Source organism: Ictidomys tridecemlineatus, chromosome X, assembly GCF_052094955.1.
Source record: "Ictidomys tridecemlineatus isolate mIctTri1 chromosome X, mIctTri1.hap1, whole genome shotgun sequence".
In the NCBI taxonomy this organism is placed as follows: domain Eukaryota; kingdom Metazoa; phylum Chordata; class Mammalia; order Rodentia; family Sciuridae; genus Ictidomys; species Ictidomys tridecemlineatus.
In genome coordinates this window covers 108,359,840-108,379,325 of record NC_135493.1, presented here as the reverse complement: position 1 = coordinate 108,379,325, position 19,486 = coordinate 108,359,840, and the positions used below count along the sequence as shown (strand labels likewise).

The 19,486-nt window shown below is 41.2% G+C and overlaps 1 protein-coding gene across 2 annotated transcripts in view; it reads left to right on the top strand.

Moving 5' to 3' along the window:
- Positions 1-1,126: 1,126 nt before the first annotated feature.
- Positions 1,127-19,486, top strand: part of LOC101977123 (transcription factor SPT20 homolog) — a 52,612-nt gene continuing 34,252 nt past the window's right edge. The window contains exon 1 of one of the 2 annotated variants that reach the window (XM_078035015.1): positions 1,127-2,571. In XM_078035015.1, the coding sequence (XP_077891141.1) occupies positions 1,143-2,571 (1,429 nt within the window). In that variant the 5' untranslated portion in view covers positions 1,127-1,142. Of the gene's footprint in view, positions 3,790-19,486 lie in introns of those variants that run through there. The other variant, XM_021732919.2, reaches the window with a different exon arrangement.

Below are 19,486 nucleotides of genomic sequence, written 5' to 3'. Positions count from 1 at the left end.
CAAGGCAACAAAGTTATTGGAAAACAATATTCCATAAACTCTGGAAGCTTCAATCATACCACTCCAAATCCATCATCAAGACCACAGCTTTAGCCTACACTTTACTGTACTGCCACCAACAGGAATAATTGTTTTCATCTACAATGTGGATGAAATCTACAATCTACAACAGATTCAAGGGAACTTTTCAAGGCAAAAAGGTTAAATGTCCCTTTACTGTCCTGATTGTATTGTATAGACAATAGAGTGACCCACTATATTCCTTTCAAGAATTCTAAAATTCCCAACTTTAACACAAGGAGAAATCAATGGTAAGTGGTTGTGTACAAGAACATCATGATAAGTGTACTATTATAAGAAAACCCTCAGGCAGGAGCTTGCAGAAGAATGCAGTGAGGAATTCTGATGCTTGCACCAAGTGCACGGAGTCTCCATGTACGAAAGAGCTAGAAACACAGACTCATTTACGTGAACTGAACTGATGATGGCTACCAGGGGCAGCCCTAACATGAAGGAAAGACATTCCAAACATAGTAAATCTTGAAGTTCCCACCAAAACGGATTACACCTTACATGACTTTCCTGGCAATTTCATTCCTAGGAACTCTGGAGAACAGTGAAAGTGTCCCCAAAGCATCCGATATTTATTTCCCTTGGTTGCTGGTGTTCTGTGTGTGCTCTTCAAACTAAATGGAAAAGAAAAAATGTGGCCAGCCCCACAACACGCACAACTCTAACGGAAGTGTGGACAGCAGACAGGAAGTGTGGCCAGTGTCTGCAGGTCAGCGGCCGGCAGGTCTGGGCCTGGGCCTGGTCCTGGGATGCATAGGAGCGCGCATGCGTGCTAACAGCCACTTCTTGATCTTGGCCCCTCAGGTCCACTTCCGGCCGACCGAGCACCCAACACGGCACAGACGGTGGCACAACCAGGTACAGATCTTTTCAGAAATTTCTGGGTGTTTTCTGTAATGCCCCCAGGGGGGTGGGTTTCTTGGTGCCCCTATTGAATGAAGGCTGTTGGCTTCAGGGTGGACTGTAGGGTTTGCAGGATTCAGAGTGATAACTGCCCACACGATTTCCACCTCCCTCCACCAATACACGTACGTTTTTCTCTTCTTTTAGGGCCCCCATTTTATTTTAAAATGCAGCGATCTTTAGAACAAGCTTTGGATCGTGCAGAGGATGTCATTGAAAGTGCCCAACAGAGACCCCCTAAGAGAAAATACTCATCTAGTGGGGAGAAATCTCTACATCAAAAACTTTATGACATTTATGTAGAAGAATGTGAAAAAGAGCCCGAGGGGACGGAGGAACTCAGGAGCAATGTCAACTTGCTGGAAAAGCTGGTTAGGAGAGAGTCCTTGCCATGCTTAGTAGTCAACTTGTACCCAGGAAATAAGGGCTATTCTCTGATGTTGGAGGACAAAAGTGGGTTCTTTTCAGAGACCATCCAGCTGCCTTATGGAGAAGGGGAACTGCTTGAGTACTTAGATGCAGAAGAATTACCACCTATTCTACTGGATGTCCTAGAAAAATCACAGCTGAACATTTTTCATTGTGGGTGTGTCATAGCAGAAATCCGTGACTACAGACAGTGCAGTGACATGGAGCCTTCCACTTACCAAAGCCGGCATATTCTCTTGCGCCCCACCATGCAGACTTTAGCATGTGATATAGAGTCCATGACGAGTGATGACCTCCAATGGACTCAGGAAGACAAACTTGCCCTTGAGAGTGAACTGCTCTTAGCTACAGCTGAACCATTGTGTCTTGATCCCTCTGTGGCTGTCACCTGCACTGCTAACAGGCTACTGTATAACAAGCAGAAGATGAATACTAACCCAATGAAACGGTGCCTGAAGAGGTATTCATGGTCCTCTCTGAATCTGCAGCAAGAGCTGTTGCAACATCAGTCTCCCCCTGATCTAAGACTATTGACTGCTTGCGAAAAAGAGGAAGAGGGAAAAGCAGGTCTGAAGCAAGACCTGAGGATGCCTCCAGTTGGATATTGTGTGGACAAGTGGAAAGAAAAATGCTGTGACTTGGCCATACCTTCTCAAGTGGATGTGGAGAAATATGCTAAAGTGAAGGAGTCTTTGGGATCTGATGACCCACAAGCAACAGTCTGGCCAGCTCCTGAGCTAGGAGATAACTTTGGATTTGAGTGTGATGGTGGCAATCAGCTCTGGGAAACGAAGCTGAGCTTCATGCAGTCACTCAATGATCCGCTTTTCTCTGGCAAAACTGCATCACCTAAAGAGGGCCCATGTGAGATCCAGATGTATCCCCCCCTGGTCTCCCCAGCTGACCATTCACATGGCTTCGTGGAAGGGTCAAAGACTGATGCAGGGCCAGTGAATGTGTGCCAGGAGTCCGTCCAGAGCAAAGTCGACTGTGCAGACAAGATGCCCCACGGTTCCAGTGGCTCAGCCCATCTCATGCAACCCTCTCCAGGGAAAAAGCCAAAGCAGCCTACTGCCAGATGGGTGCAGTCCTCAGTACCAGGGAAGGCATCGAAACCTCGAGCTCTGGCTGTGACTCTTCCCTCCAGCGCAGGACAGACTTTGTCAGGTAACAGTCCTCCTGCACAGCAGGCAAGCAGCTTGCACAGATTCCCACCTCTTGCCCCAGCTCCTAAGAGACGTGGCCTTTATCAGAAGTCTCCTTTAGGTGTCAGCAGAGGAGGAGTAGTGCTTTATCCAGCCACCTGGCCCCCTGCCAGCTTGTCAGAAGGAACCCTGACCACCCGGGGCCCAGTGGGCTCCACTGGCCTAAAGGTCATCAATGTGGTGGGCCCAGTGCAGGGAGCCCAGGTTTTGGTGAGTGGTTCCAACCCTGTGCTGAGCCATTCCACCAGTGCCTATGTACCCATAAGCATGCATCCCAAGGGCCTTCTGCCCCCGAGAGGTCAACTGCGCAATGCACAGCCATGTCCAACACAGTCACCTGCTCAAGCAGGTGTGCAACTGATTTTAAATAACACTTCGGGTCCTGTAACTGTCTTCCAGCTTCCACCTGGTTCCATCATTTTGAACCCCCAGCAGCAGCAGCCCCAGCAGCTGCAGCCTCAGCCCCAGCCCCTGCCCCAGCCCCAAGTTTACCAGTTGATTCCACAGCAACAGCTTCAGCAACCCACAACTGCTCCTCCTCCACAGGCAGGGCCACAGGCTTCTGTGCCAGGTTCAGGTGGTCAACAGTGGGCCTTGCTGGCCCCGCAAGCTGTTGTCATTAACCTAGCTCGAGGCAACAGTGTTCTGCAGCCCCAGTCAGCTATGTTGTGTCAGCTTGGCTCTGGTCAGCAAACACCTAGGCAGTGCCTTCCTCCACAGAGATTCCAGCTCTCCCCTGCCCCTCAAGGGCAGCACCAGCCCCAGCCACTGCCACAATGTCTACAGCTGAGACTGGTGCAGTGCCCCGTGTCTGTGACCACAGCACCCACTCTGACAGCTCAGCCACGTGGGTTTGGGCGCACAGCAGGCCAGGCAAAAGATAAAATGAGGAGTGGCACCCCAAAGTTCTGAGTCTTGCTTTGGTTTTCTTCTCTTTTTAAAAACACACCAGCATTGAGCCAAATCAATTCCAAGCTTCCACTTCATCTGTGGTATTTTTAATGTGTCAGTATTTGGCATTTTAGAGTATAAGCTTTCGGACAAAGCACAATCCCTTGATTTTTGCATATAAACGGGGATGAATTTAAGAAACGGAGATTGTCTTAAGTTATTCTTTTAATTGTTGTTGACATGATTATTTTTATTCTATTTTTATGATTATTTAATTCTATTTTTAATGTGTTCCCAAATCCAAACTAGGTGCAGTTGAAACTCTTGAAGCTTATAATCTCTCTGAATGAGATACAGTTAAGAATATGCTTTGAATTACCATTTTTAGCAAAATGAGCTCGTTTTTATATTTTTATTTTAAAAAAGTAGAACACATCTTAGTATCTCAACAGTTTTTAAGTGTGCAGTTCTATGGTATTAAGAACATTATGTGGTTGTGCAACAGAACTGTAGAATGTCTTCATCTTGCAGAAATTAAACTCTGCAGCATTTAACACCAGCTCTTGATTTCCTCACCCCAGCCCCAGGTGGCTCTGTCTCTAAGAATTTGAGTACTGAGAGGACCTCATGTAAGAGACATCATACCATGTTCATCATTTTGAGACTGGCTTAATTCTCTATCATAATGTCCTCTAGTTTCATCCATGTTCTCCCATGTGAGAAGAAGCTCTTTGCTTTTTAAAAAAATTCACTGTACCTAATACCTACAGAAGTAACATAAGGGGATGGGGTTGTAGCCCAGTGGTAAAGTGCTTGTCTAGCAGGAGTGAGGCACTGGGTTTGGTTCTCAGCTCCATATATAAATGAATAAATAAAGTAAGGGTACATCGACAACTAGAAACATTTTTTAAAAAAGATGTAAAACAGGAGAATTTTTTCTCAGAAGAATGTAGTTGGTACTTATTTGTTTTAAATGTTTTGCACAATGTGTGAGATGTAATTTTTACAAATCCAGATTGAAGAAATAAAGTCAAAAGAAATTACAGCAAACCAATGTTATCACACTGAGATTGAGTCCACCAGAGGCTGTAGGCCATTGACTGTCTTGGTGGCAAATTTGCTTGTGTGACAGCTCTCAGCCCTTTCAAAGGCTCTCCCTGCACTCAGTGCCCCCCTTTCTTGCAAAGCCCAGCTCCCCTCCTACAGGCCCTGTCAGTGGTCTTGAAAAGGCACTTCTGGGACATCTTGTTGTCTCTGTCTTTATAAGGTTATTTACATTTACTTGCAAAGAGGTAAATAAATATTTGAAAATCTGTTTTATTTGTTTGCTTTTCAAATGCCTAAAGTTTTCTCACATGGTTAATTTGGCCTTCCTCTTCTTTTTTCTTTTATCTGCTCATCTTCAATTGTTCAGTGTTCCTTGCTCCATCTATGATTTTTCCATTCTCTTTTCTCAGTTGGACTTGAGGATTCCTGACTTTTTGTCTTTTTTTCTTTTTTAAAATTTGAGGTGTTGGCCTGAGGTTGTACCAGTGACAGAGCTCCTGCTTAGCATGTTCAAGAAATTGTGTTTAATCCCAGCACCCAGCACCCAGCACCAAAAAAAAAAAAAAAAAAAAGGTGTAATTCACATCAGAAATATTTAACTGTTTACAAGTTCGTTTGGGAACATTTCATGTATTCACAATATTCACAATGAAGTGCACCACTTCTGTTTCTCAAACATTTTCAGTGCCTTAAAAGAAATTTGTGTACCCATTAAGTTCTCTTCCTACTCCCCAACAATCACCAATTTTCTTTCTCTATTGATTTAACTTTTCTCAGTATTTCCCAGTCAACAAATGGGCAAAGGAATTGAATAGGCACTTCATAGAAGAACAAATTGAAATGATCAGCAAATATATGAAAAAATGTTCAACATCTCAATATTTCCTATAAATGGAATCATACAACATGAGGTATTTGGGCTCTGGCATAATGTCTTTGTGGTTCATTGATGTTTAACATTTACAAGTCCTTCATTTCCCTTTCTTCCTTTCTTTTTTTCTGAATAATATTCCATTGTTTGTGCATAGCACCTCCTGTTTATCCACTCATCTTTTGTTGAACCTTTGGGTTGTTTCCACCTTTTGGCTCTTGTGGAAAGTGCTGCTACCATCATTTGTGTACAAGTTATTTTAGTGTTTTTTTATATTTTGTTCTGTTATAATTTTGAAGGACAATGTGCCTATATAAAATTTCTTTTTTTAAAATACACATGTATGTTTATCTGCCTTTTGTTTTTAACTAAAAAGGAAAATTGATCTGGCAACTCTGAAAGGGATTAGTGATGAAACAGGCTGATTTTAAGCAGATACATTGAATTTGCCATCTGAGTGACAATGAGCCTGTTAGAGCATCCTGGACATCTTTGGGAATGGTGCCTGCACTTTAAAGAACTGAACCAGTGCAATGAGCAGTAGCAAAGAAGAATTTATTCATGGCCTTGGGTACCCATCAGAGACCTGACCTCAGAATATCACCAGATTTGTTGTCCTTCCTTTGCCCTATAGCTGGTACTTTCAAGAACTACAGGGAGACACCAGCTGACTTTGTGCTTGAGTAATGTGGTCCTTCCTTTCTAGGCAGGTAAATAAATTCAGCTTTGTTTCAGGTTACTATTTGCTAGTCTTTGTTTATTTGCTTCTAATGATCCCCACCTGGATGGTACTTTGACACAGCGTCCCTTTTGAGGGCATTAGCTGGATACATTTTGTGAGTAAATTTTTCATTTATTTTAGCATTATGAGAACTTGGGGACTCTTTCAAGATGAATCCTTACTCAGTATCCAAAATTAGCTTTCTGAAGGCTATATCTTCAGGGCTTTACCAGAGGATATTGATAGAATTCTCTGATAGGTTACAGAGAAAAATGATCCCACAGATGAGCACCCATGAAAATTCTAGCAGGCTGAGTAAAACAGGACATGGGACTTTGTCACAGGGCAGGAGTTTGGGAACAAGATTATTTCATTCCTTGAAAATCTTTGCAAATGCAGGGTTGACCCTAGCTCTAGAAGAGTGCTGTCCAATAGAAATCTAACTTGAGTTCCATAGGTAATTTAAAATTTTCTCATAGCCATGTTTTATTTTTTTATTTTTTGAGAGAGAGAGAGAGAGAGAGAGAGAGAGAGAGAGAGAGAGAGAGAGAGAGAGAGAGAGAGAGAGAATTTTTTAATATTTATGTTTTAGTTTTTGGCGGACACAACATCTGTTTTTTTGTATGTGGTGCTGAGGATCAAACCCGGGCCGCACGCATGCCAGGCGAGCGCGCTACCACTTGAAAAACATCCCCAGCCCCCATAGCCATGTTTTTAAAAAGTAACAAACAACAAAAAACTCCAGGAGAAATTACTTTAATAAAAAAGTTTTTTTAAACCAGTGCAAAATATTATCATTCTCATTTTATCAATATTAAAAATTTTAATGAGACATTTTCTTTCTTTTATTTTTACTGTTTTCAAACTCCAGACACTGTCTCAATTTGAATGTGAAATTTTCTTCAAAAATACCTAATCTGAATTTAGATTTTTATAAAATTTACACTTGTAAGTGTAGATTCACCATCAAAACATACTTAGTTTTCCAATAATTGAATCAAGTACCAGTTTATAAATTTAAAGTGATTAAAAGTAAGCTGGGCATGGTGGCACACACCTGTAATTCTAGTGGCTTGGTAGACTGAGACAGGAGGATCACAGGTTCAAAGCGAGCCTCCACAACTTAGTGAGGCTGTAAGCAACCTAGTGAGACCCTGACTCAAAAAATAAAAAAGGTTGAGGAAGTTGCTCCATGGTTAAGCACCCCTAGGTTCAATTCCTGGTACCAAAAAAAGGGGGGGGGGAGGATTAAAAGTAATATTTTTAAAAGAAAAAAAAGTAATATTTTAAAAATGAGATCCTTAGCCTCACTAGCCACATTTCAAGTGCTCAATAGCCACACACAGCTAGTGGATGTTGTGTTGGACAGCAACCTTCTGAGAGAGGGAGGAGAAAAGCAGATAACTAAGACAGTCTCAGGCATGAAATGGGTACTAGTTCTTGAGATCCAGGAGCTGGGCATCAGAGCACACTGTTAGAGTGAGAGCGATGATGCCGATTCCAAGGGCTTGAGTGAGCTTCCAGAAATCCTCATACCCTGAAGTTGCCTGGGCTGGGATCTTCAGGTAGAAATGTAGGGGCCCCTGCCATGGAGCAGAAGTTAGTAAAGACTGATAGACAGGGGTGAGCCCTGCGCCAGGCTTTGCACACTCACATGCCAAATGCATTTGAAGAGGACCCTAACCACCCAGCAGTCAACTAAAACTTATCTCACCTCCATCCCAAGCAGCTTGGATCCTGAGGGAATGGGAGAGAGAGAACAGGCACTACCTTCTCCTTTATTCTTCCTTTCACTCCTTCTCCCTGCCCATCTTTCAGGTTGGGTCACTAGTTCCCCCTGTACATGTTAAACCAGATCAGCTATGAGTTAATTTTGGGAACAGGGTGATGGGTAAGTAGAGGCTCATTATATTGTCATCTCTACTTTGCATATAATTGAAATTGGCTATATTTACTCACACACACACACACACACACACACACACACACACACACACACCCATCCCTTTGAACAGCTGAGTTCCTGATGTTGTTAACAGCTCATAAACACACCTTTCTCCATCTCAGCATTCATCTTATACCTGAAGTCCTGCCAGACCCCAGCCTTGGACTTGCCCTTGCTTCTTCCTGCTTTTCTGCTATAACTGCAGGCAGCAAAGGGTGTGTGAGTTAATTGTTAAATTCAGTTCAACAAGTTCCTCATTAGGGACAAATTACCTGAGTTTGAAATCTGCTAATTTTCCAATCAGAGTGAGTGTTTGCACTTGTGATTTGGAAATAATTACCATATGGTAAAAGCAAAACCTATGTGGGGATTAAAGTAAAGGTGAGGGAGGACAGGAGCTTATTTTGGCATCTTCCCCGAAACCTGTGTTAGCATATGCAGATTAGTTGAGGTGCCTCTGCAATTGGGGTGGGAAAGCTCACCTGTAGCACTGTTTTGTGAAAGACTGTTTACTTTATGTGCTAATCCTCCTGAAAGGTGACTTTGGCCTTTGATGAGAGAGCAGTATTGGCTTCATAGGCCAGAATTGGACCTGTGAAAGAAAACAGCATTTTGAATCAAACCACTTCATCTAAAAATACACCTATAATTTTGCTTTAATCTCTCCACAGTCTGAAGGGTGACAGAAATATTTCCTTGGAGGTAGAAGTGGTGAGTCTAAATGTCCTTTGGGTGATGTCACAATGAATATATTAGGGAAACTCATCTGAAAGAATTTGAAAAATTATGAACAGTAATTGCTGCAGAATTTGCCCCAGTTACTACATCATTAGTTATAAAGCTGTTGGAATCCCATGACAAAGAATAGTCAAAGTTTCATTTCATTTATAAGCCAATGTTCCCCCTGTGAGGTACTGGGGTTGGAACTTAGGGCCTTGTGCATACCAGGCAAGTGCTCTACCACTGAGCTACCCCCAGGCCCTGAGGGGTTGCTTTTGAAATTTGGAGCCAGGAAAAGCTTTGTCTCCCCAGATGAAGTGTCCTTCTTCCTTTCTGATAACTGGAGTTGAACAAGTTCTCAGGTTTCCCTTTGTACCTCAATTGCCAGAAAACTCAAAACCAAATTTTGAAACTCAAATCTGCTAATTTACATTCGTAGTTAGCACTTTAGCATTCCTTACTCCATATTTTTAATTTCAGTTTTATTAGTTCTGTTGTCATAGACTACAAATCTTTTGTCAAGGGAAAATGAGAACAAATACCTCTCTCTGCAAGTGTCAATGATAGTGGACAGACAGACATGAGTGGTGGGAACATGAAGGTAAGGGAATAAATCTATAAAATGGGCCTATTGTGCTGACCCCCACAGCTTTCACTTTTAAAAAGCAATTTACTTGCAGCCCTGCCTAGCTTAACTGGACAGGATATGTTACATTCCTCAGCAAACTACCTGTTATCTGCAAGAGAAATGCAGGCCCAAAATAATGCCAATCAGAAGAATACAAATTACCCTAAAGGGGGATTTTTGCAACCCTTTCATAGACCAGGTACTGGAACTCAGGGAGATAGGATAATTCCCCCTAACCAATTAAAACTGGTTCGCGTGGGACAAAGTGACCTAGAGTTGTCTTGGCAGTCATCCTACTGTCAGTAAAAAGTCCAGAAGCGGACCTGGGTGGAATTCTGTGGGAACTTCTCTAAGACGCTCAATAAAATGGCACATTCTCCCTCTCCTCTTTGAGAGAACCCACTGTCTCCCTTGAGAGTGTCCCATTTCCCCTTTCCTATCTCCTTAAATATACTCATGTCTGAGTGAAATGTCTGAAATCTCTCTGACTTGATTGCAAGAATCAGGGTTTGAAGGGGAGCCTTCATGCTGCCTCAGTTTCCCAGAAGGCCCCAGCCCTGTAACAGTAACACATACCTAAGTAAATAGTAGCTTCTATTCATTTACAAGCACTGTCTCTAATCCTTTTATTTGTTAGTAACATCCATTAGGTATTATTCTTATTTGCAAAGAAGAAACTGAGATCCAAATAGGACTTCTTAGGACAATAAAGCCATTGAGTGACACAGTGATATTTTAGCTCCCTTTCTGTCCACTTCTGAAGTCCATGCCTTGTATCTTGGTACATGTAACTGATGTGTTAATGGACCTCAACCCAGTGGGAGACTGTATATGTGAAATCATTTTATACTTTCTAGTCACTGCCTTTGAATATATACCACCAAGTCCTTTACCTGCCCTTTAATGACTCTTTGGCCAGATCTCATAACTTTGGGCTCTCTTGGTTGGTGAAAGTTGATTATAATTACAATGTCAATATCAGTTATAATTTCATTATCATTTGATTATAATTTGAATATCACATCCTGTGTTCTGGGGGTGGGGGTAGGCAGGCAGGGGAGAAGACAGACAAAGGTCTTCCTGTGGAAATGGTTTCTTTACATGTCTGATGCTGTGATCTGCTGAATGGGGGTCTTCCTGCAGGGAGCTGTTCAGTTTTTCTGAAGTGACAGTGGTCAGCCTCATCTGGGTTTTCTCCTCTGGGGCCTTCTGCAGAGCAGCCCTGTCTTCCTCCACGTGGAATCTTAGTGGTGGCTGAAGCCCTTTTCCACATTTTGAAGGCAGTGGGTGTCAGTGGATCAAGGTGGGAATGATGTTCCTATTTTCTTCTCAGCCACGCTTTTCCCTCAGTAGTACTTTTTTGAATCTCTCACATTTGCATATTTCTAGACCACAAGGGGGCACCAGACTCCAGGATCACACACAACACATACTTAGAGAATATTTGTCAAACTTGCCCAAGAATTCTCTCACTGATAATCTCCAAGGGTCCAGGGTGGGCCTGTGGATCTCTGCAGTCCAACAAAAGTCCAAGAAGGAAACTGGGCACTAACTTTCCCTTTGTGCAGAACTCCCTCTCTCCTGGAATGACTCCCTTACTGCTGTCCTTCTCACAGCTCCTGGCTTGGCAAACAGGGGGCACTCACACTCCTCTCCTCTCTCCTTGCCACACTGAAGAAAGAAGAAAGCAACCTCTCACTGGGAACACTATTCCTCTCCCTCCCCAGTAATCTCCTATTAACAGAGACTGGAAAAGGGTAGTAGTTGGTGGTTGAAGAGAAAGGTCAGAGTCTTAACAGGGCAGGTCCTGTTATCTCTTAGTCTCTGAGAGGATGTGTCTGTTGGATGGTTTCAGCCTTTTTGTTTCCAGTTTTAGCAACTCTGGGACAACAGGAAAAGTCCTATTGTGTACAGGAATGTACATTCATAAACACTACACACACACACACACACACACACACACACACACACACACACACACACACACACACACACTGGCTCCTGGTCTTCTTCCATCCTTGCCTATGGCTTTGCCCTCCTGTATTCCAATGAGAAAGGCCTGAAGGAAAAGAGATGAGGCCAGAGGCTAGCAGGATAGTTTTTCAAAGGTCTGTTTAGGGTGAATCTAATGAACTCTTAAGAGTTTATTGTAAGTAAGACTTGAGTCTGTCAGAGTGGAGGGTGGGAGGCATCTGGGGAAGCTTTAGCCTTCCACTCCCTAATCGTTATGGGAACATTCTTTGATACGGAAAAGTGATGTTCTTTCAGAGATGTGGAAAGGGTTATGCAAGTAGAGCTTTAAATCAAATCTCCTAATGACCTGCCCTGTCCCAAGTAGGATTGCTCTGAGGCTATACCTGGCTCCTGTGTAGAAATGTTGGAGCTTTCACTGGAAGTAAGAAGAAGGGAGGGAAGGGGGTAGTTTTAATAAGTGTTATTTGGAGTTATGCATCTTCTTCATATTCTCCAAGAAATCAGACTTATTTTGAAATTATTGTTTGGCAGTGTTTGGAGAGTGGGGTGTTTGAAGTTGAGACTATGGAGGTCTTTGTGGTTATTGGAAATGACAAGGTCCAGGGTCAATGTGGTAAATGTGGAGAAGGGGAGGTCAAGGAAGTGAGGGCCTGAGGGCCCAGGCTATTGGAATGCCCATTCGTGGAAATAATTCTTACCTGCCTAGTGTTAGAGTGACAATGAATCTTCAAGGTAAAGTAGGGAGTTGACATCCCACAATGCAGGAGAAGAGAGGTTTGCTTGGGCGGTCATTTAGAGCAAGATGACTCTTAATATTGGCTGTACGAAATGTCTTTGATGTCACTTTTTGAATTATTAGAGTATTCTTACAGGGGCTAGGACTATAGCTCAATGGTAGAACACTTGCCTAGCATGTGCAAGGCCTAGCACTACCAAAAAAGGGAGCCTGTTTACATGCAAGGCCTTGGGGAAAGAGTAAGTCACATTCTCTTGTCAGTGGCATTAAAGTCTACTCACAGAGAAGGGAAATATACAAATAACTATAAATCAAGGAGATTCTGGCAAATACTGTTAAAGATAAATTTTACTAGATGGAATTGGGGAAGGCCTCACAAAGGCGAATCTTGGCTTGGATTTCAGTAGGCTGAGAAGGGCATGGAAAGAGTGTTCTAAGTAGAGCAACAACATAAGAAAGAACAGAGGAGGATGATAAGTGCAGAAGAGGAGCTATTTATAGCATGGTGTATGTGCAAAGGGGAAGTGAAGAAGGCAGAAACGACATGCTGGCTCCATAGCATGGATCTTCTTGGTAATTTAAATGGGACAAACTGCTGTTTGAATAAGGAATACAGTTGTCACAGGATTTATAACACCTTCATGCCTAGAGGGAAAGAAAGAAATTCTAAAGCTCTTCTTTCACTTAACAAATATTTCTGCTAGACTTCTTTATTGTCTTACAGAAAACAGAATTGATAATGTATGTATTATTATTTATTACCAGAGCAACACTTTATTAAACAAGATGACCAATCAGATATTCAGACCTTCAGGGGTTATAGGTTCCATTTTGCAGAGCATAGCAACAGACTCTGATATCCAGGTGTCTTAAGAAATATATTCTTTACAAATAACACTTCCAAAGACAAATTTAAAGCAAAAGCAAACAGAACAGGATCATAGTCTTTCACTCAAGCCTCCACACTGGCCAGGAGAGTGGGATAGATACTTAAGTGAATGTGTCCAATTCTAATTTTGTGACATGGGAGTGTCTCTGTGCCACGCAACAGTGTTTGTTTCTCTGCAGCTGCAGGAGGAGAGGGTGACATTTTCTTTTTATCTTTCTGACATTTTTTAAACTAGAAGTAGGAGTGGTAGGTTCAGGGTTAAGAATTAGAATTCCAAGAAGCTTAAATATTATAATGTGGAAAAAGTTTTTCCATATTATTAGAGGTGTTTAACGAATTAAATAGGTAGATAATATTAGGTTGAGCCATATAAAATTGCTGACATTTGACCATTTTTGCCCCATTAAAGAGACAATTTCATATGATTCAACCTAATATCTACAGTTTCAGTCTTGAAAGCCAGATGAGAAATATAAAATTAATTTGGTTAAGTATTGGGAAGGCATCACTGGAATTGGGGAAGGCTATAAATTGCAGCTGGCAATTTGTCTGGCAGGACTGTGCAGGAGGCATTGGAGAAGAAGAGCTTGTGGATCAAACCATACTTTTATACCTATTATACTTGAAGTAATACCACTAGACCTGTACATAATATAAATCCATAGAGAATTGAATTACCATTAACCTTTGAAGTTAAAGTGGAGAGTTTAAATCTCTCCTGAATGATAAGCCATGATGGGTGAACTATACAAATGAGTTTTTATGCCCCAGTAGATCCATATTTTGGCAGAATGTTTTACCAACCTAATTTTAAAACACACACACACACACACACACACACACACACACACACACACCCTTACATTTTTAAATCCATGGATCTCCCCTAAATCCTATGGGAAAATGCAGACTTGTGTTTATAGAATAATACTGAGTGTCCTTTACTGTTTTTTAATACATTTTTGAAGACAAGGGCTATGATATCTGTTTGGCATCTCAGAACAATTCCAAATCTCAGGATAGGCCAAATAACAGAGAATGCTCTCATCTCATTGTTTCTGAAACTTGAGAGTACATGAGAATCACTGGGGGACTTACTGAAACACAAATTGCTGAGTCCCACTTTCTGAGTTTCTCATACATTAGGTCTGAGGTGGAGCTGAGAATATGCATTTCTAACAAGTTCCCAGGAAATGCTGCTGCTACTCTGAAGACAGATGTTGCTGCTGAATTTTGAGAACCATAGCTTTATTCCGCGAGGAAAAAAAGGCTTAGTATGCCAGCGAAAAAGTTTTTCTGCTGCTTCAGAAGAAAGAAAGAGAAGCATGGAAGTGGTACTCACCTGTCATCCCAGCCTCTCAGGAGATTGAGGCACGAACATTAAGGGTTGGAGGCCAGCCTCAGCAACTTAGTGAGACCCTGTCTCAAAATAAAAATTTTAAAATTTTATTTTGAGGGGGACCAGGTGTGGTGGCACATTCCTGTAATCTCAGTTGTGTGAGAGGTTGAGGCAGGAAGGTCACAGATTTGAGGTCAGTCTCAGCAATTTAGCAAAGCCCTAAGCAACTTAGTGAGACCCTGCCTCAAAACAAAAAAAATAAGGGCTAAGGATGTGGCTCAGTGGGCAAGCACTCTTGGGTTAAATCTCTGGTACCCAAAAGAAACAAACAAAAAACTGAGGATAGAGTTATGTAGCTCAGAGGCAGAGCAATTGCCTAGGATATGCAAGGCCCTGGGGTTCCAACCTCAGTACTGAAAAGATAAAAAAAAAAAAAAAAAGACAGAATACTCAGGTATCTGAAGTCCTCTAGGTAGGTCTGACAATTAGCATCTCTAACTAGTTCCCAGATGTTGCTGCTGAATCAGGGACCACCCACACTTTGAGAGCCACAGTCTGGGGGCTAATCACATGGCAGTCCTCCAAGGTGAGTGTTGTATTTCCAAACTTAAACCCAAGTTATTCTTAGGGGAGCTGGTTCAAATACTCAGATTCTTTGGGCAGAATGCCAGTTGCCTCCAGATTCAATACCTCTTAGTAAAGTGGTAGAAAAAACAGAGGACTTTGTAGGAGGGGAGGAGATAGAAGGGGAGGGAGAGGAGAGTTAATAATCTCTTGCTGGAGACCTTTTGGTTCCTAAGTCACCAGATCTCCAAAGCTAAATATATATCTATGTGAGTATTTTAGGCAGCAGAGAAAATAGGAAAATATCAAAGGTGATGGTCTAGACACAGTGTTATTAAGATTCACTTTTAAACCTGCCAGCTGTTTGTTGAAACCTTCCCTTGAAAGAGAAAAACTCAAGCCATTACTCTTATCTGAAAATTATGGAAAACAGGAGGGTCTGAGGTTTTTTTTTTAAATCGAGGTACAATTAACATACAGAAAGATTTGCCAATTTTGTATGTGCAAATGTGGTGCTTGGGATTGAACCCAGGGCCTTGTGCATGTGAGGCAGCACTCTACCAACTGAGGTACATCCCCAGCCTGAGGGTCTGGGTTTTATAGGACCAACCTGCTTCCTGGAACATTATTTACTTCATAAAAATACCATGGTTGGATTTCTTTGCTATTCCTGGGGAAGGAGTGCCAATTTCAAAATCCCTTCCTCTAGTTAAAAATGTTATCAGATATCTTCTTAATATGCAACTGTGAAATAATACCTTCTTTATGTATCAAGAATGAGTTTGGAGGCCTCAAGAACTGGATTCTTGTTGATAGCAAAAAAAAAAAAAAAGAGAGAGATATGGCCAAGAAAGAGGATGAGAAGGAATGGAGGGATAAAGGCGCCTCTATTTGATCACATCTTGAAATTATAGGGTTGTTGGAAAACTATTATTAAGTCTCCTGGAGAACTAGCAATATTCTAGTTGCCATACTTTTTCTAGTTTTGTTTTTGAAATAAAGCAAAAGCATAAGTATAGTCAAAAGAATCTGGGTCTTTTTTAAAAAATTCCCATGATGACTTTAATATGGTAATCAGCCATCAAGGTGATTAAGGGATTAAGCAATTAAGGAAGGAAGGTTTTCCTTATAATCAGTAGCACGTCTCCACATATACCATTTCTCCTTGTTCCTCCCTAGTACCTAGGACCATGCTCCAAGCCTAGAATTCCTTCTTCACATATAAAAATGCACATGATCCCCAAAGACCACAAGTAAAGATTTCTGAGTCATTGTCTTTTGGGACAATCCAAACCCCATACCTATTATCAGGTCTGGTTGAACAGTATTGTGCAGAACTAGTTGTTAAATTTGCTAACATTTTCTTCTGAGAGAAACAAATCCTTTATGTTTGCATATGGATTTGCAGATAAGAGAGCATTTCCAAGTGCACATAGAATTTTATCCTCACAATAACTCTGGGTGGAGAGAAGGCCCATGAATAAAAGGAGAACAAGAATCTGAAACTGGTTCCAAAAAAGAATTGCTTCATGGTATGGTGCAGGTTTCTGCACTTGAATGTGTGTCAGAATTCCCTGGAGGGCTTGTGGTTTTTAAAATTAATATCTGTCTGAAAATATTTTTTATTTTGCCTTTACATTTGATCAATGCCTCAGTTAAGTAAAGAATTTTAGGTTCTAACACTTCTCTCCTCCATCTTTGAAGACATTGCCCCTGTGTCTTCTAGCACTGAGTGATGAGAAATCTGAATCAATCTGATTTTTGGATACTTTGCAAATGCCATGGCTTTTTACCTCATTAAAACATATTGCTGAGCCCCAGCCCCAAAGTCCCCAAAGTCATCTGGGTTGGCTGGGGCTCAAGAATTTGTATTTTCCATAAATACCCAGGGCAAAAATGCCTGTGTGTGGACCACACTTTCAAAATTAGTGCTATTGTAACATAACCCAGTCCCAGCCCAACAATAAATGAGTTTGGGCTTTTTATTTCTTTGATGTGTTGGACTCCTCATTCTGTTAGTTCTTCTTTGACAAGCTGCATCTGCTCACTCATTTGGTGACATTCTCCCTGTCTGCAACTGATGGTGGTATACCCAGATTGTGGGGTGGACAACCTCACTGGCTACACACACACACACACACACACACACACACACACACACACACACACACACATACACACACACACACTGAGCATCAGAAAAAAAGGAAATAACTTGTGAGAGGTCAAAGTAGGATATGGATCCAAGATATCCAACTTCAGTTTGGGTACTAAGAATATTCAGGGGTTTATGGAAGTGTTCTCAGGTTCATGATTTTAGAAATCTAATAGTTTTTAAAATTTTAACTATGAAAGCCTCCAAGTAGTGACTAGATGTTTGGGGCAGTTCATGAAGATCTTGCATGATCTGTTTGATTGTTTGGTCAGCTAATCACTTCATCTGCTATGGTATTTTGTTTTTGTTTTTGATTTTTGAGACAGGGTCATGATATATTGCCAAAACCAGTCCTGAACTCCTTGGCTCAAGTGATGCTTCCTTGTTATTCTCCTGAGTGGCTGGGACTATATAGGTACCTGGCTCTGCAGTGGTTGGGACCATTTCACAGCTTTCAGTAATTTTTATTCAATTGTCTTATTCTTGAATGGATTATTGAGTAAAGTGAGGTGGCATCAAGAACATTGAATTTAGAGCTGGTAGGTAGCTCAGTGGTAGAGCACTTGCCTAGCACATGTGAGGCACTGGGTTCAATCCTCAGCACCACATAAAAAGAAATAAATAAAATAAAGGTATTATATCCCTCTATAACAACAACAACAGTAGCAACAATGAAGAACATTAATTTAAAAATATAACTATCTACTATATTATTCCCTTAAAGTGGTTAAGAGGGTTAAAAATATTAGAATGATCTGATGCGGGACATAAAATAATAATTCTAAATTTTGACCTCATATCAATAAGGTAGATTCATATGATCATTTCTTAGTATATCAAGATATCTCTGGTTCTTCAAAACAAATGTTAAAAGGAGATTTTCTTATCCAATTTGGCTTTTCCTTTATTGGAAATAAAATTATCCAACCCCACAATGTGTTATTTCTGGAGAGTACTTGCAAATAGCAGCCAGAAAGTACTCATGTCTCCTCATTTAGAAACAAAACATGAAAATTATAATAATAAAGTAATTGATTTTTTAAAGTGCAAAATTCAAGAATTCCAAATATCAGGTCATGGAAGCAGTTTGGAGGGTTTCAACACATAGTTAAATTTCAATCTACATATTAATACACATTTGGTCCCCAAACACAATATTAAAATGTCATTTTGAATTTGTAGATAAACCATGCTCTTTCTTGCATACTTAATTTGAAATAAATTAAGCAGCATGCATCACTTGTTAAATTTGGGAAAGTCAAACTTTGTCCTGATATATTATGAATATTATTAAAGAATATATTAAAGTGAAAATTATAATACAATCTTTAATAATATACTCATCTAAATTCATTTTTAAAACACAAAGTTGCCTTCTCTCATACTATACTAAAATAACACAGTGATTTAGCATTTCTGTGGGAGTGGATGAAATTACAGATTTCTTTGAATGCCGTTTGTAAGAGTGGAGATAGGAAGCGAGTGGGGGTGACTGCAGTGGAGAGGGTGGTTTAGGTCAGTGTTTGTCTGTGTTTCTGTTATCCAGGGTTTTCATGCTGCATCATTTGCTAGCACAAGTAATAGAAATACAATTCAAGGTAGCTTAAGGAAAAAGGGATTTATTGGTTCAGAAAACTGGTGAGTCTAGAGATAGAACTTATTTCATGGACTTTAAGACGTCAAGTGATATCATAAGGGCTCTCTGCCTCTCTCTCTTTTCTCAGCTCTATTTCTCTGTGTGTGTTGGTCAGTCTTTTTTATTTTATTTTATTTTTTTTTGGTAGTGCTGGGGATTGAACCTAGAGCCTTGAGCATGCAAGGCACTCTACCAACTGAACTGTAACCCCAGCCCTGTGTGTTGGTCTTTTAATCTCCTAGATATTCTTCCATGAGTGGGGGAAGAGGTCAAATTTCATGTCATCTCAGCTTAGTTGACTCTGGAGAAAAGATAGTTTCTCTCTTCTCCATAGATGGATGGATGGACAGATAATAGAAAGGAAACAAGCAAGGACAGAAGAGATAAAGTTCCAGGAACAAAAACCCCACTTGTTTCTCGTACTAAGTATCATCTCCCGAAGTTTTGGGAACAGAGGGTGTTATCATTGGCCAGGCCTTGATGTCATTTCACCCAGGTCATCAGGGGGGATAGAGAACACACAAAGCTGGAGAAAGATAGTTTCACATGATAAAGCAGCTTCTGTTACCAGAAAAAGGAGGACTGAGGTGCTGGAGAGAGATGAAAGCACAGACAAAGGCTCTAGTGGCTACATGTGTAACCGGATGCCTTCAAGCTCTCCAGATGCCTTCAATGCCCAAATGAAAATAGCTTGAGACCCTGAGCTGGATATTTCCCATTTGTCCCTTCATATCCAGTCTGGAAAGTGGTTGCTTCCTGTT